Source organism: Tamandua tetradactyla, chromosome 4 (assembly GCF_023851605.1).
Source record: "Tamandua tetradactyla isolate mTamTet1 chromosome 4, mTamTet1.pri, whole genome shotgun sequence".
NCBI classification, from domain to species: domain Eukaryota; kingdom Metazoa; phylum Chordata; class Mammalia; order Pilosa; family Myrmecophagidae; genus Tamandua; species Tamandua tetradactyla.
In genome coordinates this window covers 188982768-189008743 of record NC_135330.1, presented here as the reverse complement: position 1 = coordinate 189008743, position 25976 = coordinate 188982768, and the positions used below count along the sequence as shown (strand labels likewise).

Sequence of the window (25976 nt, the reverse complement as noted above, 5' to 3'; positions counted from 1 at the left end):
AGCAATGATATGTGGGTGTGATTGTGGCTGAAAGGGAAAGTTTGGTTGTGTATGTCACTAAAAGGAAAGCCAGAGGATTTAACCTGGTGCTGTATAACATAGTGAACCCTCTTGAGGGTGACAGAGTTCTAGAATTGAATGTGGGATGAATGCACAACTCTGTGAATATATTAGAAGACATGACTGGACACCTGAAATGAACTGAATGGCATGTGAAGTTATTTTAATAAAACTGCTCTTAAAAATGAATTCTTTACATAGCTAATAGAGACAAAAGGAATGTGGGCCATAAATATTTGTGTCATTTTATTTATTTTTACATAAACAAAAAATATGATGATTAAGAAAAAAGTATCAACACATTTTACTCTACATAAACTTATAACCTAGGTAAAACCAAGCTAGAAATTGCAATGTATTCCAATTTTATAGGCAATTTTTGAGCATAGTTTTAATTCTGTTTTCCCCCTAGTAGCTGAAATTATTCTCAGAGTGCTGATGGAATTATTTTATAAGGAAATATTAACTCCACAATTAGTTTTTAAATGCATGGCAATTACTTATCTAATATGACTATAGTTAGCTATATTATAGATACATGTAATTATGTTAGTGTACTTATAGGTAGACATAACATCTTTAAATTGAAATGCATTATATTTACATAAAGCAGTTTACAAAGAAATTTTATATACCCAAATCATATGATCTTGATTATGTTGGTAGTATCCAAACTCAGAGTAAATATTCCTCAGAACCTATTTGCATACAATAAAATGGATGTTTCCTAAATGATTTCATAAAAGAATTCTCAGTGAATGGTTGTTGATGCTCAAAGTAGTTATATTTCCTTTATGTTTGTGCTCATATTTAAATATTCCCAACCAAGGTTATATAAAAAATATGATTTGCATAACACCTATTCCTTGCGGAAAATGGAGTACATTATCTGCCCTTGTATGGTCTAAATTTTAAGCATGGAAAAAGTTTCAACATAAAGAATCATTATATAAATCACAAATCAAACGACTCTGAATAAACAAGAAGTCAAAGGGGAGGGGAGAAGGGGCAGTATAAACAAGAAGCTAAAGTGGGGAGAAAAAGTGCTAAGTTTTATGTTAACTTTTTGTTTTAGAATTTAATTCATCAAGATTAGCCATAGTAGATACTCCTGTTAGTTCCACTGCAAAGCATCGGTAGTAACTTTTGGTTGACATCATTCTTCACTTCTGGATTCTAGAGAAATGCATGATTGATGCTCACGTGAATACCTGCAGAACATACGATGGATTGGAATGTGGCAAAGGCAGGTGAAGAGGGATGCATCCAGTAACCATGGAGAGCCTGGATTGCACATGACGACTGGGTGGGAGAAGTGCTCCAGACTGCTATATTCTTCCCAACACCCTGCTGTCCTTAGGTAAAACACACCCAGACACTTTTAAGCCATACTGACCACTGTTTATTAACAATAATCCCACACATTTATTGGTACTTATGGACTGAAATGGACTTTTTGGCTTTTCAAGTGATGCAGAAAATTCCTTTTCCCCTTTCACAGCTAAATTTCTCTAATAAGTTGTCTCCACATAATGTCTCTACTGCCTCTCCAGTCTGTTTACTCTGCAGTTGCCTCCTACTGCCCCCTGCCTTACCACTCTCATGAAAATAATTATGTTCATAATGACAAAGGCAATGGAATTTCCTATCCTCATCTTTCTTGGATGAAAATTCTTGGGACATAATCTCTCTTGGCATCAAGAAAATGTCTTTTCTAATTTTCCTCCCACCACACTGTCTTCTTCTCATTTCCTTTGGGGGCCCCCCTCCTTCCCTTGGCCACCAGTGTTGTACCCAGAGGTCAGTGAGTTGCTAATGCTCACCTTTATGCCTCTAGTCTAGACCTGTCCCTGAGCAGTAGTCTCAGGTAGCCAACTGCTGACTTAACATACTGTTCTAGTTTGCTAGCTGCCGGAATGCAACACACCAGAGACGGATTGGCTTTTAATAAAAGGGGATTTATTTTGTTGGTTCTTCAGAGGAAAGGCAGCTAACTTTCCACTGAGGTTCTTTCTTACGTGGAAGGCACAAGATGGTCTCTGCTGGTCTTCTCTCCAGGCCCCTTTTCCCGGGGTGACTTCCCCGGGGTGACTTCTTTCTGCATCTTCAAAGGCCTGGGCTGAGCTGCTAGTGCTGAGGTGAGGAATGCTGAGCTGCTTAGCAGTGCTACATTGCAATCTCCCATTTAAGCACCAGCCAATTAAGTCAAACGTCACTCATTGCAGCAGACATGCCTTCTAGCTGACTGCAGATGTAATTGGCAACAGATGAGGTTCACGCACCATTGGCTTATGTCCGCAGAAACAAGACTAGGTATGCTCACCTGGCCAAGTTGACAACTGAATCTAACTAACACACATACCCACTTGGTTATTTCAAAGATATCTTCAAGTTATGCGCTTGACACGTTAACTGTTGATTCCCTCTTCCCTGCAAATATATTCCCCTCCTTAGTTTTTATCGTTATCCCAAGAGCGATGTCATCCACCTAAAAATAAATATCATCTTTGATTACTACCCTCAATGCCTGTTGTCCATTTGATCTACTGGAAAACCTGTCCGTTTTTTATTTGGAGTCATTCCTTTCCCTCTATGTCCATTGCAACCAATGTGGCCACATCACCTTCGTCTATTGCCTGTGCTCATTAACATCCTCCTTTCTGATCTTCTCACTTCCATTCTTTCTTCCCCACAATCTATTCTGCCATGAAATAGTTATATTAATCTTTATAAAGTGTATAATGAATCAAGAAGTACCCTGTTCAAAACCATTCCTGGCTTTTCATTGCATTTAAAATAAATCCAGTTTTTCAGTGGCCTACAAGGCTTTTCATGATCTGAGCCCCTGCCTGCCTTCTTTTGTACCTGGCTTCTTTCAGACTCAAATGCAACAAGATTAAAAAAAAAAACAACAAAAATCGTGAAATAATGTGACAAAGACAAGCCCAAACAGAGCAGTCGTTGAAATGAATGTGAATCACTTGCATTCCTCATTAAATATCAAAGTCTGGCTTCTGGTTGACAGAGATGGTGGTGTAAAACACTCTGGGGTGCCATTCCTCCACAGAATCTCTGAACATCTGCCAGCAAAAACTGGCAGTCATCTTCCTCAAAATTCTGGAAAACAAATGAAGGGTTGCAGCAACTGGGCAAGTACCAAATCAAGAAAATGCAGCTTCAAAAATGTCAAGAGAAGTCTGTGGTGCCCTGGCTGGCCCTTCCCCTACCTCATCCCCACTGTGCAGTGTGGAGCCAGCCTGAGGTCCCATTGTGCATCCCTGGCCCTGTTCTGGAGGGAGCAGAGTAACGCTGTGCACGTACTGGGGTGCCCATAGGTTGGCACCAATATATCTAGCTAAGCTTGATAGAATGAACCATCAAGCTTGTTTCGGACTTGCCCTCCCAGAACTTTCCTTGCAGGTAGACAGCTAAACAATTAAGTCAAAGCAGCCTGGGGCAAAGAATTTCCTGCTTTAAGCCATAGTCTTTTTCCCAGAGAATAGAGGAGGGATCAAATTTCTGTAAAAGGGAGAATTCCTAAGGCTATGAGCAAGCACAAGCCTAGGACAAGGCAAGGCCTTAAAAAAGACCCTGCACTTCACATTTGTCTCTGGCTGACCTTGACTGGAGGGCTAACCTCTGAAGGAGGCCACCCACGAAGGAAGCCGGTCAATGCAGCATCAATTTGCAGACTGTGAAAGGCATTTTTTTTCTTTTGCCATGGGTTGAACTAAATCAGTTAACAGTTCAAAATATTAAAATGTACACTGTACGACAAAAGATTGAAGAAAGAAACAGGAAATTACGGTCCATCCAAAGGAACAACAACAACAAAAATCCCAAAATGATCAACGAAGGAGATGAAACTTTGGGCATACTAGGAAAACTTTCTTAAAATTGATAGGATGTGCTCCTTGAATGAGCACGCCGTCCCTGCACCGTGACCAGCGAACGCCCCCCAACCCCTTGCACTTGAACCCCATCACCACCCTTCACGGCCGCGCTCCAAGCAGCACAAGCCTGTCCTGGCCCGACCCACCTCTCCCGCACAAGCTCACGGTCCCGCCCCACCCCTCCCGGAGACCCACATAACCAGGCCAACCCCTTGACCCCACATCCCCCTCCCTGCCCCCTGCAGACAGTCACCTTCATACCCAGTCCACAGCCACACCCAGGCCCCACTGAGCTCTGCTCATGCGCACAGTAGCATCCGGGCCCTCCAGACATGTGCAGGAGCACACGTGCAGGGGCATGTGCCTGCTCATGCCACATCCCCTCAGCTCTGGGCAAGCACTGACCCGCACATCTGGGCCACATCCATCCCCAGTCCATGCATGCCCAGTCCCACCCTGCTGTCCCTGAGCTCTGCACACGTGCACACCAGGGCCCTGCCCCTCAGACCTGCACACACCAGGGCCCTGCCGCCCACATCTACGCAGTGGCACAGCCACAATCCTCCCTGCTGGGCACCCACATATCCATGCATGAACCTCTTGACCCCTGCACTCCACCATCCCTGCCCCCTCCACATGCACAAGTACTCTTCTCCCACACCTAGCACATGCTCTCGGGCACATCTGTGGCACACAGCCTGTGCCCTGCACAAGAGGCCACCCCTATCCTCCACCCATCATCACCCACCCCTGACACACATCCCACAACCTCCTGTGACCTGTGCCTGCCACTACATACTCTCACCTCTGCATCTCAGCCCCCCAGACCCCCACCTCTGTGTAAAGACACCTTCATACCCCAACCTCCCTGTGCCCCGACATCTGCACCCTGTACCACACACCCTGACACAACCCACATGCTTCACACGCGCTCCCACATCCTGCCCACGTACTTGCCCTAGCATGTCTGCTCCGCGCTCCTCTGCCTCCTGCTGTGCCCCACCTCTTCGTTCCGCACACTACACCCGACTTGTGCTCTCCAAGGCCTGCCACAGCTGCACCTCACAACCACAACCCCGTGACCCACACACTGCTCACAGGTACTAGCATAGAGTCCCCACAGCCTGTCACCCACACAGCTGTGCCCCGCCCCATGCCCCACATCCTGCTCCACACCAGTCCTGCAAATTCAAAGCTTTAGACTACAGAAGGAAATCAATATCCAAAGTAACCCTATAGAGGTATTTACATGCCATGAAGACAACAGAAGATCAAAAACCATATGAAGATGCAGACAGATACAGCCCAGTTTAATGGCCAAATTAAAACACTGGGGGAGATACAAACATGGGAATAACTAATCGAAGATGTTCGTATAACTTTACTAAATAAAATCAGTGGGATGGCTAATGACATAAAGAAGATCAAGAAGACACTACAAGAGCATAAAGAGGAATTTGAAAGAATAAATAGAAAATAGATATCACAGAGATTAAGGATGCTGTAGACCAAATAAAAAATATACTAGAGACACAACACAGCAGATTTGAAGAGGCAGAAGAAAGAATAAGTGAATGAGAGGACAGGACAACTGATTTTGAACATACAAAAGAGCAAATGACAAAAAAGACAGAAACATTTGAATTGGATCTCAGGGAAATGACGGACAAAACAAAGCACACAAATATAAGAATCATCGGTGTCCCAGAAGGAGAAGAGAAACATAAAGGACTAGGAAGAAAACTTCCCAACCCGTATAAAGGACATAAATATGCAAATCAAAGAAGTCCAACAAACTTCAAATAAAATAAATCATACTAATAAGTCATGAAATGTTGAAGAGAAGCAGAAAATCCTGAAAGCGGCAAGAGGAAAATAATCTACTACAAACAAAGGAAACCACATAAGACTGAGTTTGGACTACTCAACTGGCACTATGGAGGCAAGAAGGCAGTGGTATGATATATTTAAAATACTGAAAGAGAAAGACTTCCAGCCAAGAATTCTGTACCCAGCCAAATTGTCCTTCAAAACTGAGGGAGAGATTAAAATTTTCACAGACAAACAAAGGCTAAGAGAATATATCAACAAAAGAACAGCTCTAGAAGAAACACTAAAGAGAGTTCTGCCAGCTAAAAAAAAAAAAAAGACAGGAAAGGGAGGTCAGGAGGAGGGCACAGAATTGAAGAGTACCAGTAAGGACAACCTAAAGGATAATAATAGGAAGAGGGAAATAACATACAGATCTGACAAATAAAATCCAAAGGATAAGATGGTGGATTCAAGAAATGCCTTTACAGTAACAACTTTGAATGTTAATGGACTAAAGTTAAGGTACAGATTGGCAGAACAGATTAAGAAATATAATTCAGCTATGTGCTGCTTACAAGAGACTCATCTTAAACACAGATAGAAAGATGTTCCATGCCAGCTGTAAGCAAAAGAAAGCAGGAGTAGTTATACTAATATCAGACAGAGTAGACTTTAAATGTAAAGACATCATAAAAGACAAAGAAGGATACTATATATGAGTAAAAGGGACAGTTAACCAAGAAGAAATAACAATCATAAATTTCTATGCTCCCCATCAAGTAGCTCCACAGTAAATGAGACAGACAGGAGTGATAGAAGGATCAACAATAATAGTAGGAGACTTCAATACACCACTTTTCCCTAGAGACAGGACAACCAGACAGAAGATCAACAAGGAAACAGAGACCCTAAACAACTTGGTAAATGAATTAGACCTAACAGACATATACAGATTGTTACACCCCAAAACACCAGGATATACATTCTTTTGTACTGCCAATGGAACATTCTCCAGGATAGATCATATGCTGGGGTATAAAACAGGTTGCTATAAATTTTAAAACATTGAAATTATTCAAAGCACTTTCTCTGATCACAATGGAGTGAAGCTGGAAATCAATGACCATCAAAGAACAAGAACTCTCACAAATATACGGAGATTAAATAACACACTCTTAAACAATGAGTGGGTCAAAGAAGAAATTGCTAGAGAAATCAGTAGCTATCTGGAGATGAATGGAAATGAGAATACAACATATCAGAACTTACAGGATGTGGCAGAGGCTGTGCTGATGGGAAATTTATTGCTCTAAATGCCTATATTAAAAAAGAAGAAAGAGCAAAAATTGAGGACCTAACTGCTCACCTGGAGGAACTTGAGAAAGAACAGGAAACTAACCCCAAAGCAAATAGAAGAGAAATAACAAGATTAAAGCAGAGTTAAATGAATGGGAGAATAAAAGAACAATAAAAAGAATCAATAAAACCAAAAGTTGGTTCTTTGAGAAAATCAGTAAAATTGATGGGCCACTGGCAAGGCTGACAAAGAAAAAAAGAGAGAGGATGCAAATAAACAAAATGAGAAATTAGAAGGGGTGTGTTTTTGCTGGTTTTCTTAACAAAATTTCTATCTCTCTTTTTTTTAGATTGTATATATGTTGTTAGAATCAAAATTAAAAAAACAAAAAACCATGGAACTACATTCCACGAACAGCGAGCCCTGAGTTAAACCATGAATTTCCTTAGTAGTCAATTGCAACAAATATTCTGCACCACTGCAAGGTATTAATAATAGGGTGGTACATGGGAATACTGTATTTTATGCATGTTTGTTCTGTATACCCACAACTTCTCTAATGGAAAACACACACACAATAAAAAATAAAAACAGGACTGTACAACAGGAGTGAACTCTGATGTAAAGTAAACCATGGACCACAGTTTATAGCATAATTATAGTAACATTGTTTCATCAACTGTAACAATGGTACAACATTAATGCAAAATGTTAACAGGGAAAACTGTGTGAGGAGGGTATATGGGAACTCGGTATTTTCTGCACAATTTTTCTGTAAACCCACAACTTCAACAATCAAAATATATTTAAAAAAATCAAAGTCTATTTTAACTGTGTTAAAAAATTAAATCCAGCTAAATACCACATCAAGAGAAGTGCAAATCATTTAATATCAGGAGATTTTGGACTGGAAGGGTAACTTAAAGAGGCCAGATCACCAAAGGAAGAGAAGTCATTGCACAAGGAAGTGATGCTTGAATTCATGCAACCAGTTGCAACCAAAAGGGGAAAGTCTACAAACTTGCAGAAAATCAAAGCCAGGATAAAATAATAGTGGACCACTGAACTAATCAACCTGGACCTACCCTACCTCTAGATTTCTTATATGAGATAATACATGTCCTTATGCTTCAAGCAGTTTTAATTGGGTTCTTTGTTTCTTTCAGCTGAAAGACTGAGACACTTGGTTCATCAAGTGTCCACAGGCCAGTGTCCCAAAATGTTCAGGGACCTTCAATTTGTGCTTAAAGGGCATTGATCTAAAAGCAATTTATGGATAACTGTCTACGTGCCTTTTTTTCATAGGACCTGAACTTACCCTTGTTAATTTTCACTTGCAGTTGCTGAAACCTTACTCTCCAGGGTCTGTTTTGTCGATGACATTATGGGTGATTCCAGCATTTCTACAACATCATCTTTGCTTTGTGTGATCCTCCTTAGCTGCACAGAAACGGGTAAAGAAATTGAACTGGGCCTATCACTGGATTGTGTTTTTCTTATTAGTTGTGGGAAATGGGGACTTTACAGACCCTCATATTTCCTACTTAGTATGTTGGGGAATGGACATGGCACAGAAAAGTTTTGCCACGGAACTAAAATACATTTGGAGCAGCCCAACTAACAATTTATCATCTGCCAGAAGTCAGGTCTGGCATTGGCACAGAATATCTTTTTAAAGACTAAATTTTGATGCTCTTGCAATAATGTGTCCTATAACTGAGGATAAGTAAAATAGACATTTTTACCTTGGTTTATTTTTAGTGGAGAGAAAAAAAAATGAGAATGCTTAAAGGCCAAGGTTAATCTCAAACTGAGCTGGTGAAATTGTTCTACCTCTTCCATAAATTGGATTTAAAAATTATTCTTTAGTTTCCTAGTTGTTTAAAGTCTAAATAGAAGCGGCCTAAGAATTGAAGATAAGTTTCTTTTCATTCTTTGACTAATTAAGATAAAGGTAATAGCAAGATAACCCTCCTTTATCTGAGGAAAGTAGGCTGTAGTAAAGTGAGGGTTTTGGAGTGCACCATCTTAAGGAAAGAGGCATCTCCTGCCTCCTCACAGTGATATTTCATTCTTTGACTAATTAAGATAAAGGTAATGGCAAGATAACCCTCCTTTATCTGAGGAAAGTAGGCTGTAGTAAAGTGAGGGTTTTGGAGTGCACCATCTTAAGGAAAGAGGCATCTCCTGCCTCCTCACAGTGATATTTCAGTTGTGCCAGTGACGGCAGGGGAGAAACGTGGGGAGGAGGCACCTGTTCTAGTTTGTCAGGGCTGCAGTAACAAAATTCCACAGGCTGGCTGCCTTCAACCTCAGACATTTGCCTCACAGGCAATGACTTGGAGACGATAAGTCCAAAACTGAGGTCTCGGCACAGGCCATGCTTTCTTCCCAGTCTATACCATCCTGGATGGGGCTTGTCAGTGATCATAACTCAACTTCCGTCACACGGCCATCTGTTTCCTACTGACTCCAAATTTCCTTTGCTTGCAAGGACTCTGGTTTGAGACCCACCTTAACTCAGTTTGGCTGCACCTGAATAAGGTCTTTGAAGAGTGTATTTACAGATGAGTTCGCATCCTCAAGGCTGGGGCTTAGGACTTGCACATGTCATTGTGGGGGAAATGATTTGATTCATAACAGCGCTCACTTCTCTTTTCCAGAATTCTCCGTCTCCCCTATCACTCCTGTTCCCTTGGCTGCCAGCTGATGCTCCTTTTGCTGATCATAAATAGACACCATGATGTGCAGGTGGGCAAAGCTACCCTCTCTAAGGGAGGTGTCATCTGCTCTGTGTTGTCATGGTTATTTCCATCTTCATCCTTCACCTGGACCATTTCATCTACCTCCTACCTGGGCTCTCTGCCTCTGCTTTCTTTTCCCAGGAGTTCCTGCTTTTATAGGCTGTCAAGAGGGATCTTTCAGAAAAGCATCCTAATTGCCCAAAAATGTTAAAGGAAAGGCCACTTGGAGTGACTCTATTTACACCTGGGACTCATCTTTTATAGTAAATAAGTGGAGGGAAACTTGAATGGGACTTCATCTTCAAAGATTATTCTTCTTCTTGTATTTTATATTTAACAAAATTAAGACATCACATAATAACTGAAACCATATGAAATAAAAAATAAAGTCCAGTTTGTTGGGGTTTTTTTTTTGTACATACAATTGGAATTGTGTGGTGGCTATATTAGTTTTCTATTGCTGCATAACAACTAGGACAAACTTAGCTCACAGTTCTGTATGGCAGAAGTCCAGACGTGCTTGATATCACAGGACTGAAGTCAATGTGTCAGTCAGGCTGGGCTCTTAACTGGAGGCTCTGGGAAAAAAATCCATTCCCAAGGTTATTCAAGGTTGTTGGCAGAATTCAATTCCTTGCAGCTGTAGGACGGAGGTCCTTGTTTCCATAGAGAGCCTAGAGCAGATCTCTGCTCCTAAAGGACACTCTCATTCCATCTGGTTGGCTCCCTTCCATCTTCAAAGGGTCATGGCATCCTTCCCAGGCTTTGAATTCTCTGACTTCTACTAGGAGAAAGCTCTCTGTTTTCCCAGGGGTCCTGTGAATAGATTAGGCCCACCTGGAAAATCTCCTTTTTGCCTTGTTAGTAACAACTGTGGAAGTGAGACCCCACCATCTTCACAGTTCTACTCATGCTCAAAGGTAAGGGGATTATGCAAACACAAAGGTCATTGGAATTCCTTCTGCAGACCACAGTATGATATCCTTCACTTAATATTTAACATTAAAACCATAGTGATAGTCATTTGAGGGGTGGGGACAAACTGAAGTCATTATGAATTTTCCCAAGGGTGAATATTATGTGATTTTAAAATTTTATCTTTGAAGCGCCTCTCAGGTTATCATCTTTGTTGATTTTCACTTCTTCACTTGTCTAATTTCCCAGATCTTGTCTTTGTCAGCGATTCTAGCTGGCTTTGTCAGCGATTCTAGCATTTCTACATCACCACCTTTGGCTCCATGAAACCCTGCATCTTTTGCAAGACTTGCAATTTAACTGCACCATCATCTTCTATTTGTTTTGTTTGGGTCTTTCCAATGTCCTACAACAAGAGACAACTGGGTAAAGATGTTTGGAGCTACAGTGTAAAATACTGAGGGATGAATTAGCTTGTTCAAGGTCATATACAAAATTAATGGAGCAACTGCGATTGGAAATCTGTCTAGCTCTCAAAGTTATCCATTATTTTTAGTAATTGCCTATTAATAGTCATTCATGCTGTTATACTCTGTATAGAAAGATAACCCTAACTTTCTCTTTTTGATAAACTCCTACTGATCTCTCCAGCCCAAATGTCTCTTTCCTTGAGAAAAGTTCTTGGATTCACTCAGTCTCTCAAGCCACCACAACCCTGACTGGATTGTTACTTTTCTATAGGATGTTTCTGATACCATTTTGCCAATACAGTTCTTAGCAGACTGAATCCAAAAAAGTACATATGTTTCCATCACCCCAGCCAAAATGTGAGTACCATGAGAAAGGGGGCATGGCTTAATTATTCTGTATTCTAGGCATGTAGCTTAAAAACTGACACACAGTAAACATCAAATAAATGTTACTAATTCCAGGGAAACAGACAGACACACATTCACATGGGAGCAGGATTGAGGAGTTCCTTTTGTTTCTTTACTCACAAAATTTAGAGAAGTCAAAAACATATTGGGAAACTGAAAAGAGTTAGGTCTAGGTCAAAACTGTACCGTTCCCATGCCAGGTGCTTTGGGAACAAGGACTCCATATTGTTTTAATGGTATAATGACAAAGGAAAAATGCAGATGACAAGAAAAAGAGTAATTGGGGATATATGTGTTCTGGTTAGCTTCAGTGGGGAGGAGGAGCTTGGGAGAAATCTGTGCCTTTCAAAGAAAAGTTATGAAGGGAAGAATATGACATCTTTATAAAGGTCAACTGGAATACGCATGCTAGAGAGAGCTTTGAGTGATGCCGACTTGCTTCTCCAGCTAACTCTGGTTAAGTCAGTGTGAGGCAGTGGTTCTCAAAGTGTGGTCCCTGGGACTGCAGCATTAGCATCACCTGGGAGCATACTGATGCAGAGTCTCACGTTCAACTAAAACCCCCTGAATCAGAAACTCTGGGGGTGCAGCCCAGCAATGTATCTTAACAGGCCTTCCAGATGGTTCTAAGGCATGTGTACAGGTAATAAGTAATAGTTACTTATTGATTTTTTTCTCACCTGTTCCACTAATTGGTATCATGGCCTGGAAGGATCCCTGGCTTAGGAAAAGGTAGACTCACTTTACTGATCCCTGTGTAGGTTGGTTTGAGTTTGAATCCATCTGAGCTCCTGCTTAGACTGTTTATATTATAGTTTTTTTTTGCCCTGGAGAATGATAATACTCTGGATTACCAAAAACCTTGCTGTCCTTTACATGCATTAAAACATTTAATCCAGCAAAGCTGGTAAAATAGGTAATATTATTATTATTATTTTTATACATATCAAAGTTTATTAATGTGCTGATGGAATGGTATTTTAAGACAGTGAAAGCAACATACTTTATTTTTCACAGAGATTTCACAGCCTTAACACTGATAGAAGTTAACGGTAGCAGGCAGGAAGTGAAAATAGATATTACTGATCCCTTTCTATTTAAAATATATATTTATTTTTTATTTATTACATTTTTATTAGAGAAGTTGTAGGTTTACAGAAAGATCATGCAGAAAATACAGACCTACCCCCATTTTTAACATTTTGTATTAATTTGTATTAATACACATTACAATTGATGAGAGAATATTATAGTTGTACTGTTAACTGCAGTCTATAGTTTAAATTAGGCTCCACTGTGTTATATAGCCCTATATTGTTGTTTTTAAATTTTTGTTCTAGCAACATATATAATTTTACCTAAAATTTCCCATTTTAACAACATTCAGATATAATTTAGTGGTGTTAATTATATTCACAATGTTGTATCACCATCACCACTATACATCACCAAAGCAGCCAAGAGCAACTCTGCAACTTGCCTCAAGTCACGTAGTTTTAGTAATTGTGGAGACAAGAATAGAATCTCAATCTACAAAGGCCATATTCACTTTACTACACACCAGCAGGCTTCTGATAATAAAGGCCCTTGGGCGATCTAACCTTTTCTTTATTATGCAACAATCAATTGCTTTTAGGTAGATTTCTCAGTGTTCTTTATATTAGTAAGAAAAACAGGGATGGTTGCATTAAGAGTATGCTGAAACATGAAGTTATGACATTCTAGTTTGTGTGATTAGGAATTATCTATGACATAAATCTTTGTATATTAGAGCTGAGTTTACTTCTTATTTTAGGAAACGTTTTTTTGCCCCTCATATGAGGATATTTGGAGATGAGAGAATAAAGTTACTGGTCTTCAGAATGGCATAAAAAGTACTGGAATGAATTTGACAAATATCTGACTTTCATGTCATTATAGAAGCTCAGCAAGTATACTTAGCATATTTTGAAAATTTCTCTCCCCTCCCTTACAAAATTTCTCCTTTTTAGTCATAAAAATGAGCCCTATCAGAACCCCATCCAATCCTTAGTTCAAAGAGAGAGAAAAGTGTTTTTGTAGAGACAATATCCAAGTACTTGATAAAACAGTACTAAAAGGAACTTTGAAGAAGGCTATTTTGAAAAGTCACATTGAAGACAGGTATTTGGATTGAATAGATAAGGTAAGGCCAACTGGAAAGAGGTCAAGGGTAGCAGTATGGTGGAAGAAAAGAGTGGGCAAAGATTTTTGAGAAGGATTTCTTTCTTCTTGAAGAATTTCAAAAGAAATATCATGAAGTCAAGAATTTAAACTAGTTTTTCTTATCTGCCTGAAATACTGGGGAATAACCTTGCCAACAGCACAATTTGATTTTGCAGAAAGTGGACTCCATGGGAAACTGCTTTTCTCAAGAGTTATTTACATACCAGTTACTCGAAGTTTATCTGTACCAACCACGACTTCCTTTTCATCAACCGTAAAGAGTGGCTTGCCATCCTTGGAGTGGATCTGAAACTGTTGACTGTGGACTTCGACCATTTTGGGACCTGAAGGGTTAATGAAAATAGTTCATTATGCAGTGTTAACTATATGTATTTGAAATCTCTTTTTTTTAACCCATGCCATGTCACCCAATGATATCAAATTACCAAACATTTAGGATTTGTTACCAACAATTTTTTTGATCTTATCACTAGACTTTGTAAGTTCTAAACCTAAATATATTATACAACCAAAATCAGTCTATTTGAAACATATGTTAATTTGTATCAAATATTTGTAGGAACACATTTACCTTTTCAGGTTTCTAAAACTTGCCAAAATAATATAATTATTCTTCTCAGATAAATTTGCACTCTTTTAAGTAGTAATTGACTAAGGGTTTTGCATTTTGAAATTTGAGATTTGGGAAAACCCATCTTAGGAATGGCTCTTTTTTTTTTACTTTTTAAATTGTGTAATATAACATGTATGCAAAGCAAAGAAAGAAAAAAAAATAGTTTTCAAAACACTCTTCAACAAGTAGTTACAGGACTTGATCGCAGAGTTTGTCATAGGCTACCATACGATCCTCTCAGATTTTTCCTTCTAGCTGCTGCAGAATATAGGAGGCTAGAAGGAATATTTTTTTAACATCACAATCAGCTTTTTTTTCTTTTTGTGTAAAATGACATATATACAAAAAAGCAATACATTTCAAAGTACAGCACAACAATTAGTTGTAGAACAGATGTCAGAGTTTGGTATGGGTTACAATTCCACAATATTAGGTTTTTACACCCAGCTGCTCTAAGATACTGGAGACTAAAAGAAATATCAATTTAATGATTTAGCAGTCATATTCATTTGTTAAATTCTACCTTCTCTGTATAACTTTACCATCACCTTTGATCTTTCTATCCCTCTCTTTAGGGGTATTTGGGCTATGGCCATTCTAACTTTTTCATGTTGAAAGGGGCTATTAATTATATGGGGTAGGGAGATGGAACTAGCAGATGTTCTGGAGAGGCTAGGCCTTCTAGGTTTTAGGACTTATCTGGTCCAGGGACCCATCTGGGGGTTGCAGATTTCTGGAAAGTTACTCTAGTACATGGAACCTTTGTAGAACCTTATATATTGCCCTAGGTGCTCTTTATGATTGGCTGGAATGGTTTGGCAGGTTATGATAGGTAGCAATGTCTAACTGAAGCTCGTATAAGAGTGACCTCTAAAGTAGCCTCCCGACTCTATTTGAACAATCTCTGCCATTGATAGCTTATTAGTTATACTTTGAGGATGGAATTGTTGACCCCATGGTGCCAGGGCTGGACTCATCCCCGGGAGTCATTTTCCACACCACCAGGGAGACTTTCACCCTTGGATGTCATATCCCATGTAGTGGGGAGAGTAATGATTTCACTTGCAGTGCTGGGCTTAGAGAGACTGAGCCCACATCTGAGCAATAAAAGAGGTCCTCCAGAAGTAACTCTTAGGCATACCTATAGGTAGGCTAAGCTTCTCCACTACCTACATAAGCTTCACAAGAGTAAGCCTCAAGATCAAGGGCTTGGCATATTGATTTGTTTGACACCGTATCAGGGTATTCTCTGATGGTAAAGTTTAATAGTCCCATATATTTTCCTCCCATCCTTCAAGGGACTTTGCCAAGGAATGGCTCATTTTAATAACTAAAGTTAACTAAAGAGATACAATATTCTCAGATTTCCGCCCCTTTCTCTTATTCTTAGAAGAGGTCCTCAATTCTTACTCTATGGAGAAAATACACAGGACCAGCTAAGATCACCTTCAAGTTTCTGTCCTTCCCCTTCACCTAAGGCCTTTTGTCTACTTCACTTGGATTCTTTCCAGGTCAGTTACAGAGATATCACTTTCCCTATCCAGGTGAAGGCCTTCACCTGAGCTTTAGAACCATTGCCTTCAAATCCAGTTTAATCAGCAAGGGTTTAATGGGGTGCCTACTATGTGTCAGGCACTGGGGATAAAAGCCATCATGCAGCTTCTGAGATTCTATTTCTTACCCTGTCATTCATATACTCAGATAGAAACTGGTTTCAGGTATTCACCATTTTGTGTCTCCTAATTTCCCTTCATGCTTCTACTCTTTCTTTTTAGAAGACCAAGAGAAAATGCTTTTTAACATGAATACTATGCATTTGGGTGCAAAAATGCAACACACAAGTAGAAAAACATTCTACCAACAATAACATCTCAACTAAGAATACAGAAATTAAGTTATTAAGGATTGTTAAGAGGAAAACATTCTTTAAAGTCATATTCAATTGACACTGTGAGGAAAAACAATATTCATTGCGCTCAGGTCACAGTTCCATCATGTCCACTTTCTTCCTAAGTTTGGCTTTGTGGTATCCAATTCTTGTTCTGCTTCTTCAATTTCACTTGAGTAAAAGAGATGGATTCAGCAAAAAAATCTACATAGAACTCTAATTTTTTCTTCAAAGTTATAGTCTGTTGTTTTAGTTCTGTCAGTTTCTCTGATGCTGCTAAACTTATGAGTCAGAGAAGCATCCATGCCTCTGGCTGAAAGTTGCTCCTCTGAAGCCTTGATTGCATTTTTGCGCTTCTCTGATTTTGCTTTTAGGAAGTCCACATTGAGAAGACAACTGTCAACTTCAGCCCTTTCCATTGAGAGTTGCAGCTCTGCCTTCTTGAGGTCCTCTTGTAGACATTTTTCTAAGTCTAAAGTTGCAGTTAAGTTTTTTTTCAAGTTTTGTCAATTCAAGTTTGAGTTCTTCATTTTTGGACTTGCTACAAAAAGATCAGAGGTCAAATAATTCACTGCAGGGATAAAACTAGCTAGTGAGGTATCCTTTGTTTTAAGCTTCATGGCACTGTCAACCAAAGCATTCAGATATCTGGAATTAGTGCTAGAGAGATCAGAAGAGGAAAAATCCACACTCTCCATGAGAAGGTCTTGAAGATGCCTGACTTCTGATTCATATTCGCTTGCTTTCTGTTTCAAGTCTTCTATTACCAGGGAGACATCCCTGTCCCGAGACTTGTTCCATTCTGAAAGGTGATATAAAATCTCCATGGTCCGTGGATTCACCTCATATTGTGGGATAGGATGGTCTCCAAATATTTTTTTCAACAAGGCAGCAACCTGAGCTTCTTTCTCCTGGGGTGCCCCCATATCTGCTGCTCCTGCCACTTCCCGAGGTCTGAGCTTCTCCTCTTTCTAACCCAGACAGCCGAATGGATTCATGTCTAGAACACAGCTTTCAGCACTTGCTTAAGGAACTACAAGAGTTCCTAAGTTCTTTCAATGTTGGCTTTATAGTCTTATCTGAAAAAGTAAGGTCATTGAAAAAAAATAGATCTTATAATTTTTGTGCATGTGTTCCGTGTTCCTCCTACTGCTCTTTAAAATCGGTACCTCATAGAAATTAAATAAAAGCTTTTAAATTATTTTATAATTATGAAGTTATTCTTATGTGATTTCATTAATTTATATCTTTAATGATTCATTTAAACATGTACATACATACACATATGCATATGTACATTTGTTTGTTTTTGGCAAGGAAGTGGTTATAAAGGCAGAACACACCTTTTTCTCTATGCTTTTTATCTTTTTTTTGTCTTAAGGAAATCTGACAGTTTCTCTGATGGTTGTAGGAATTTTGCTTTCTCTGGGCTTTGATCCAGAAAATCAGGGCCCCTATTTATCTCTTACAGGTGACCAATACACTTGACATGTCTGTTATACAAATACAACATTTTAATTTAGTAATGAACATGAATTTACCTAAGCATAAATTTAGGGGCAAAACTAGAATAATTCATCCACTAAAAGTCAATTCTTGCTTATTGAAAGCTTATACAATGATTCTAGAAGGTATTATTAAGTTTAAAGGGTTGAAATAATATTGAATATTTTATCTAATTATTATCCTATATACGCATGTGAGCAATATTCAAGAAGTGAGTTTAGTTGCAAAATATTTAAGAGTAGCAAAGTCATATCAATTCCTACCTGAATCAAAGAAATGCAGGAAGAGGAGTCATTCCATTTGACACAAATTCATTGGATGCTTTTTATGTATAAGGCTCTGTGCTAAGAATTGAAGATATAAAAACCAGTGGGATGTAGCTTTTGAGTTACAGTTCACAGTTTCTCAAGGAGAAAAACCTATCAAGCTAATCCCAGGACAATTTCATAAGTGCCGTATATGAACATGGACAGGGCGATGTTTGTGGCCCATTTCAGTGCCAGGATCTGCATTCTGGGGCAGATGACCTGACCCTGAGGAAAGAATTCATATTGCCCTGGTGTAGGAAGAGCCATTCTAGGTAGAAGGAAGTACTTGAGCAGAGCCACAGAGGTGAATACATTTCCATCTTCATTTTATGGAAAAAAAAATACATTGAATGTTCAATTTGAATTTAAATATATTTTCCACTTTGAAGGAAACAGTACTTTTCTCCATGTGATGAAACTGAAAAGATTAATTACAAACTCAGTAATTTTTAAGAGGTGATTATAGGCTTTTATTAATAATTCTACTAGTTTTTATAACCTAGTTGGACATTAATGAGAACCAAGCAACTAATCATCTTTTGTAGCAGAAATCTTTAAGAAATAATATTTCAAATTCTACCCTGGTGATAAGAGCTGTCTGGTAAAATACAACTTCTAATGAAAGGTTTTGGTACAAAGAAGAAAGGTTAATGGTTTTATCATCCGATTAAGTTTGGAAACGGGCTTAAGGGTTTTCTTGGTGAAAATATCATCAATTTCTTCCTTACATATAATATGCCCCATTAACAATCTATTTTTCTCATTATGTCTTTAATTTAAAATGCCACCATTTGAAAACAAATGTCACAATGTCCTTCAAAAAAAAGGAAAGATATAATCTGTTACTGAAATATGGTGTGGTGGGGAAAAGTGTTAGGACAAAAAGTGAAGGACAAAACTATAGTTAACTCTTCAATCTACTGTTTTTTAGGTCTAATTTTGTATAACTAAGTTCGACTTTATAAACCTGGCATTAATCAGCATTACCTGAATAGCCTGACTTGAGTTCAATGTGCTCCATCCATGCACTGTAAGTCCAACGACCTTTAATGAGTAGGCAGGGGTGCCAATGCTATTCTGGACAATTGTTTGGATGAACCCCCTTTTCTTTACTCCTGACCTGCCCTGTTAGCATTTCGGCAAGGCTTTGCTGATGAATATTGGCTAAGTTTCCTATCCACGATCCTTTCCATGACTCTAGATACTTGGTGTTGGTTCCTAGCTCCTCTGGGAAATTCCCTCAAATCTCAGACCTGTACTTAGAGCGTCTGTCGGTTTGGGCCAGCCTGGATAGACATCTGCCACATCCTATCCCTTGAGAACCCTACCCCAGCCTTGCCCATCTTACACATCCTTTATTTTTATTAATTAATCCATTCATTCATTCACTCAATACATATTTATTGAGTGCCTACAATGTGCCCAGCACTATGCTGGAAAAACAACTGGGGACAGTAGTCAGGAACTTTATTCTCAAAGAATGACACACGGATATATAAACACGTTCAGCTTTTGATGGTAAGCACTGTCCACAGCGGAAGACTTCCTGGAGAAGAGGACTAGCAATTGGAAATCTGAAGAAAGAATTGGAACCAGACAGATGAAGAGGGAGAAAAGAATTTTCCAGGCAGAAGTGGCAACAAAGGCCTAAGTGAGAGAACTCATGGTATGTCTGATATTCAAAGTATTTCAGAGTCACTGAAACTTAGAGTTTGAGTGGGATGTTAATGAAACAATGCTGCAAAGGTAAGTTGGGCAAGATCATGCTGGGACTTACAAACCATGTCAGGGAATTTGAAATTCATGCTGAGGGCAAAGGGTTTCAAATAGGTGCAGGAATGAAAGATTAGTTTGGCCTCAGTTCATTCACTATTTCATTAAACAAAATTATTTGTTAAGTGACAATGATGTGTCGGTCACAGTAATGGGCTCCTTGGAGAAAGAATCAAAACAGGAAAAAGATCAGAGAGTATACACATACTTTCATAGAAGTGTGGTCTGGATGATTGCATCAGCTGAATGGAAGAGTTTATGTCTAATATTTGAGAATTGCTCCAATTGTTATATGTATTACTTCATATATCAGTAGCTATTCAAATAATACTATGTAGACTTTATAAAATTTAAACTGGAAAATGACAGACTTTAGCATTTTTGAAGACACTGATGACTGTGTAGTAATCAATCTCCCAAAATACCTTCCTATAACTCCACAAAATAGTGTCACAGTGATAAAAATTCTGAAGACAGAGGCTACAGGAATCAATGATAAAACTAACTCTACCAATAAAAGAATGTAGTGGATATCAGGATATAAATGTAGTATGGAAAGTCAATTACTTTCATATATACAAGCAAAGTTAAAGGACATAGTGGTAGAGAAGATGCCATTTACAATAACAACAAAGAAGATTAAAAAAAAAACTCACGAATTTATTTACAAGAAATGAGTAACTCTTATTCGAAGGAAATTTTAAAATACTCCTGAAAGATACTTGAACAAATCTATTAGCCAGGGTTCTCCAGAGAAACAGAATCAATTAAGATATATTAATGTATGTATATGCATATATACATATACGTATAGTAAGAGACTAAAGAGTCTTTAATAAGAGCTAATCTGGAGGAATTGGTTCATGTGATTGTGAGAGCTAGCAAGTCGAACTTTGTAAAGTAGGCCACAAGCTGGAAACTCTGACATAAGTTGAGATTTAAGTCCTTTGTCTGAATTCTCCATAGAAAATTGGGTGGCGAGAAGTTCCAGCAAGAATCAATGCTGAATTTGAATTCCTAATTCCTCCTCTGACCTCCAGTATCCTTAGTTCTCTGCTCTAAGACCTCTACCTGATGGGGTGAGGAGACTCCCCACTGAAGGCAAGTTCCTTTGTTGATCACAGATACAAGAAACCAATTATAGGTGCAAATTCCATCGTGAAATATTTTCACCTTAACAAGTAGGCCACTGCTTGACCAAACAATTGGACACTATTACGTAGTCAAGTTGGCAAATGAAATTAACAATCACACAAATGGAAAGACATTTCTTGTTCTTAGATAGGAAGCATCAACATTGTAAGATGTTAGTTCTCACTAAAATTGACCCTCAAATTTCTGAAAAATTTCAAGATCACCCATAACTAGAGGAATGCAAATTAAAACAACACTGAGATACCATTTTTCACCTACGAGACTGGAAATTTAAAAATATGATGTATTCTGTTGGCAAGGCTATGAGGAAACACTGTTGGTGAGAATCCAAATTGCTACAACCCTTCAAAAACTGTAAAAACTAACAAGACTGAATATGAATTTACCTTTGAACTGAACAGTATCAATTCCAGGAATCTACCCTAAAGGTACAATTCTAACAAATAAAAGACATATTGTTATTTTATGTGGCTATATTTATAAAAGTACAATAATGAAAACAACCTAAATGCCCTTATATGTAGGAGAATGGTTGACTGACCTTGGTAAATCCACACAATGGTGAGTTAGGCAGCTATAAAAGAGAATGAGGAGGATAAACATGAATTTCTTGTGATTGGAGCTTTCCTTCCCTATGTTATAGTGCACAGAAGGTCTCTTGCTGTTGGTCCTTCATCCTTAGATTCTGAGTCCCTGTCCTATTTCTCCTCTCTCCCAGGGAATAATTTCAAAGCAACAGCTAAATCTTGGTGGCTTTAGAGAAACACACAGTTGTGATAACATTGACAGTTTTGTCATCATTCCAAATGTTTCTTGGTGGACTTAATGATCACATCCAAAGACATCTTGGCTGTGGTCACACAATGACATCGCAGTGTTTTTGTCAGATAGTGTTTTTGTCAGTAAAGGACGTTGAATTTTGTCAAATGCTTTTTCAGCATCAATCGAGATGGTTATGTGATTTTCCCTTTCGATTGGTTAATGTGCTGTATTATATTAACTGATTTTCTTTTGTTGAACCATCCTTGCTTTCCTGGTATAAACCACACTTGGTTGTGGTGTATAATTCTTTTAATGTTTTATTGGATGGATTTGCTAGCATTTTGTTGAGAATTTTTGCATCTATGTTCATTAGGGAGATTGGCCTGTAATTTTCCTTTCTTGTAGCATCTTTACCCGGTTTTGGTATTAGAGTGATGTTGGCCTCATAAAATGAGATAGGTAGTATTCCTTTTTCTTCAATTTTTTGGAAAAGCTTCAGCAGGATTGGTGTTACTTCTTTTGGAATGTTTGATAAAATTTCCCTGTGAAGCCATCTGCCCTGGGCTTTTCTTTGTGGGAAGATTTTTGATGACTGATTGAATCTTTTTACTTGTGATTGGTTTGTTGAGATCTATTTCTTCTTGAGTCAGTGTAGCTTGTTCGAGTGTTTCCAGGAATTTCTCTATTTCATTTAAGTTGTCTAGTTTGTTGGCATATAATTATTCATAGTATCCTCTTATGGTGTTTTTTTAAATTTCTTTAGGGCCTATGATAACAAACCCCCTCTCATTTCTGATTTTATTTATCTGTATCCTCTCTTTTTTTCTTTGTCAGCTTTGCTAGTGACCCATCGATTTTGCTGATTTTCTCAAAGAGTCAACTTTTGGTTTTATTGATTCTTTCTATTGTTCTTTTGTTCTTCCATTCATTTAACTCTGCATTAATCTTTGTCATTTCTCTTCTATATGCTTTAAAGTTAGTTTGCTGTTCTTTCTCAAGTTCCTACAGGTAAGCAGTTAAGTCCTCAATTTTTACTTTCTTCTTTTTTAATATAGGCACTTAGGGCAATAAATTTCCTTCTCAACATGGCCTTTGCTGCATCCTATAACCTCTGATATGTTGTATTTTCATTTTCATTTGTCTCCAGATAGCTACTGATTTCTCTAGAAAGTTCTTCTTTGATCCACTGGTTGTTTAAGACTGTGCTATTTAATTTCCATTTATCTGTGAAAGTTTTTGTTCTTGGGTGATTATTGATTTGCAGCTTCATTCCATTGTGATCAGATAAAGTGTTTTGAATAATTTTAGTGTTTTTAAATTTATAAAGACCAGTTTTGTGCTCCAGCATATGATCTGTCCTGAAGAATATTCCATGAGCACTAGAGAATAATGCATATCCTGGTGTTCTGGGGTGTAATGACCTGCATATATGTCTTTGAGGTTTAATTCATTTATCAAATTGTTTAAGTTCTCTGTTTCCTTGTTGATCTTCTGTCTGGTTGTTCTTTCTATAGAGGAGAGTGGTGTATTGTAGTCTCATACTATTATTGTTGAAACATCTATCACTCCCTTCAGTTTTGCCAATGTTTGTCTCATGTAGTTTGAAGCTCCTTGATTGGTAGCATAAAAATTTATGATTTTTATTTTTTCTTAGTGAAATGTCCCTTTTATTAAGCTAGTAGTGTCCTTCTTTGTCTCTTATGATGTCTTTACATTTAAAGTTTATTCTGTCTGATATTAGTATTGCTACTCCTTTTTTCTTTTGGTTACAGCTTGTGTGGAACATTTTTTTCCCCATCCTTTCACTTTCAACCTATTTGTATCCTTGTGTCTAAGATGAGTCTCTTGTAAGCAGCATAAAGCTGGATTATATTTCTTAATCTATTCTGCCAACCTGTATCTTTTAATTGGTAAGTTTAGTCCATTAACATTCAAAGTTATTACTGTAAAAGCATTTCTCAAATCCACCATCTTATCCTTTGGATTTTATTTGCCAGATCTATATGTTCTTTTCCCTCTTTCTCTTTTTATCCTTAAGTTACCCTTACTGGTACTCTTCAATTCTGTGCCCTCCTCCAGACCTCCCTTTCCTGTTTTTTTTTTTTTTTCAGCTGGCAAACTTTATTTCTTGTAGGGCTGGTCTCTTATTGACAAATTCTCTCAGCATTTGTTTGTTGGTGAAAATTTTAATCTCTCCCTCAGTTTTGAAGGACAATTTGGTCAGGTATGGAATTCTCAGCTGGATGTCTTTCTATCAGGATCTTAAATATATCATACCACTGCCTTCTTGCCTCCATAGTGCCAACTGAGTAGTCTGAACTCAGTCTTATGTGGTTTCCCTTGTATGTAGTAGATTGTTTTTCTCTTGCCACTTTCAGGATTTTCGGCTTCTCTTCAACATTTGAAAGATTGATTGGTATGTGTGTTAGGGTGGGCCTATTTGGAAATATTCTATTTGGAGTTTGTGGGGCTTCCTTGATTTGCATATTTATGCTTTTATAATGGTTGGGAAGTTTTCCCCCGTTATATCCTCAACTAATCTTCCTAGCGCTTTATTCTTTCTTCTCTTCTCTGGGGCACAGATGATTCTTATATTTGTGCACTTTGTTTGTCCATCATTTCCTTGAGATCTAATTCAAATTTTTCATCTTTTTTTCCATTTTCACTTTTGTGTTCAAAATCAGTTATCCTGTTCTCTAGTTTGCTTATTCTTTCTCCTACCTCTTTAAATCTGCTGTTATGTGTCTATAGTATATTTTTAATTTGATCTATAGCATCTTTAATCTCTGTGATACATGTTAATTTTCTATTTATTCTTTCAAATTCCTCTTTATGCTCTTCTAGCATCTTCTTGATCTCTTTTACGTCACTAGCCACCCCATTGATTTTACTCTGTAGAGTTATATGAGCATCTTTGATTAGTTGTTCTAAAGTCTGTGTCTCCTCTAGTGTTTTAATTTGGTCATTAGGCTGGGCTATATGTGTCTGCATCTTCATATGCTTAGTGATATTTCGTTGCTGTCAAACATGTAAATATCTTGATAGAGTTACTTTGGAAGTTGATTTTCTTCAATATTCTAAAGCTTTGTATTTGCAGGGTGGGTATAGAGTAGAAAACAGGGTGTGGGGCAGGACACAACCATGCAGTGACAGGTTTTGGCACAGGTTAGGCATGAGTCTGGGATGCTACGCTGGTGTCCGTGTGTGTGGGATGCAGAGCATGAGGTTTTGGGGGTGTAGGACATGGAGTTGTGGAGGTGCAATGTGGGGCCATGGGAGCAGGGTACAGCTCAGGCAGGCCTTGCAGTGCAGGATCAGATCGCGGCATGGGGGACACAGAGGTAGGGCATGACAGGAGGTGGATGGGAGAACTGCATGGATGCACAGGGGCTGGTATGCAGGGAGGATGTTGGTGAGTGCATGAAGCATGCGGATTGTGGCTATCAGGGTGTGGGGTATGGGGCACAGATGTTGGGTCACAAGGCACAGGTGTGTCCTTGTGCATGGGAGGGGGAAGGGAGAGGACTGGCCAGTCTAGGACAGAAGTTTCCTACCTGATACATTTTTTTCAATTCAGCTTCTATAGGATCCTTATTATCCAGTCTATACATTCCTCCAGAGTTCTGAACAAGTGAAGATTTTCCCCCACTTTGAGGAGAGGTTTTCAGTAGCTGTTTATGTTGCCATATGGATGATGGCACTCTGGTAATTGATTTTTGACAAGGCTGCTGAGGCCACCTATCTGAGACAGAGCAGTCTCTTCAATAAATGGTGTGAGGAGAACTATACCTGAAAGAATGAAAGGGGACCCCTATATCACACTGTGATAGGTAGGTTCAGGTGTCGACTTAGTCAGGTGATGTTGTCTAGTTCTGTTGCTGTGGACTTAAATCATCAGCATGTGAAATTCATCTATGGCTGATTACATCTGCAGTTGGCTCTGGGGAATGCCTTCTGCCATGAGTGATGTTTAATTTAATTAGCTAGAGGCTTAAGAGAGAGGTCAAAGAGAGCTCAGCAGCTCAGCATACCTCATCTTAGCACTTGCAGCTCAGCCCAGATGTTTGGAGATGTAGAAAGGAATCACCCTGGAGAAAGCTGTTGGAACCCAGGAGCCAGGAGAAAAGGCCAGCACACATTGCTGGGTGCTTTCCCATGGACAGAGAA

At 38.7% G+C, this 25976-nt stretch overlaps 1 protein-coding gene and 1 pseudogene across 1 annotated transcript in view; both read right to left on the bottom strand.

Moving 5' to 3' along the window:
- Window positions 1-25976, bottom strand: part of SGCG (sarcoglycan gamma) — a 137286-nt gene that overhangs the window by 26748 nt on the left and 84562 nt on the right. The window contains exon 5 of the mRNA XM_077155867.1: window positions 14008-14127. Within this exon, the coding sequence (XP_077011982.1) occupies window positions 14008-14127 (120 nt within the window). The remainder of the gene's footprint in view (window positions 1-14007; window positions 14128-25976) is intronic.
- LOC143679596 (HAUS augmin-like complex subunit 1 pseudogene) lies at window positions 16399-17231 on the bottom strand (annotated as a pseudogene).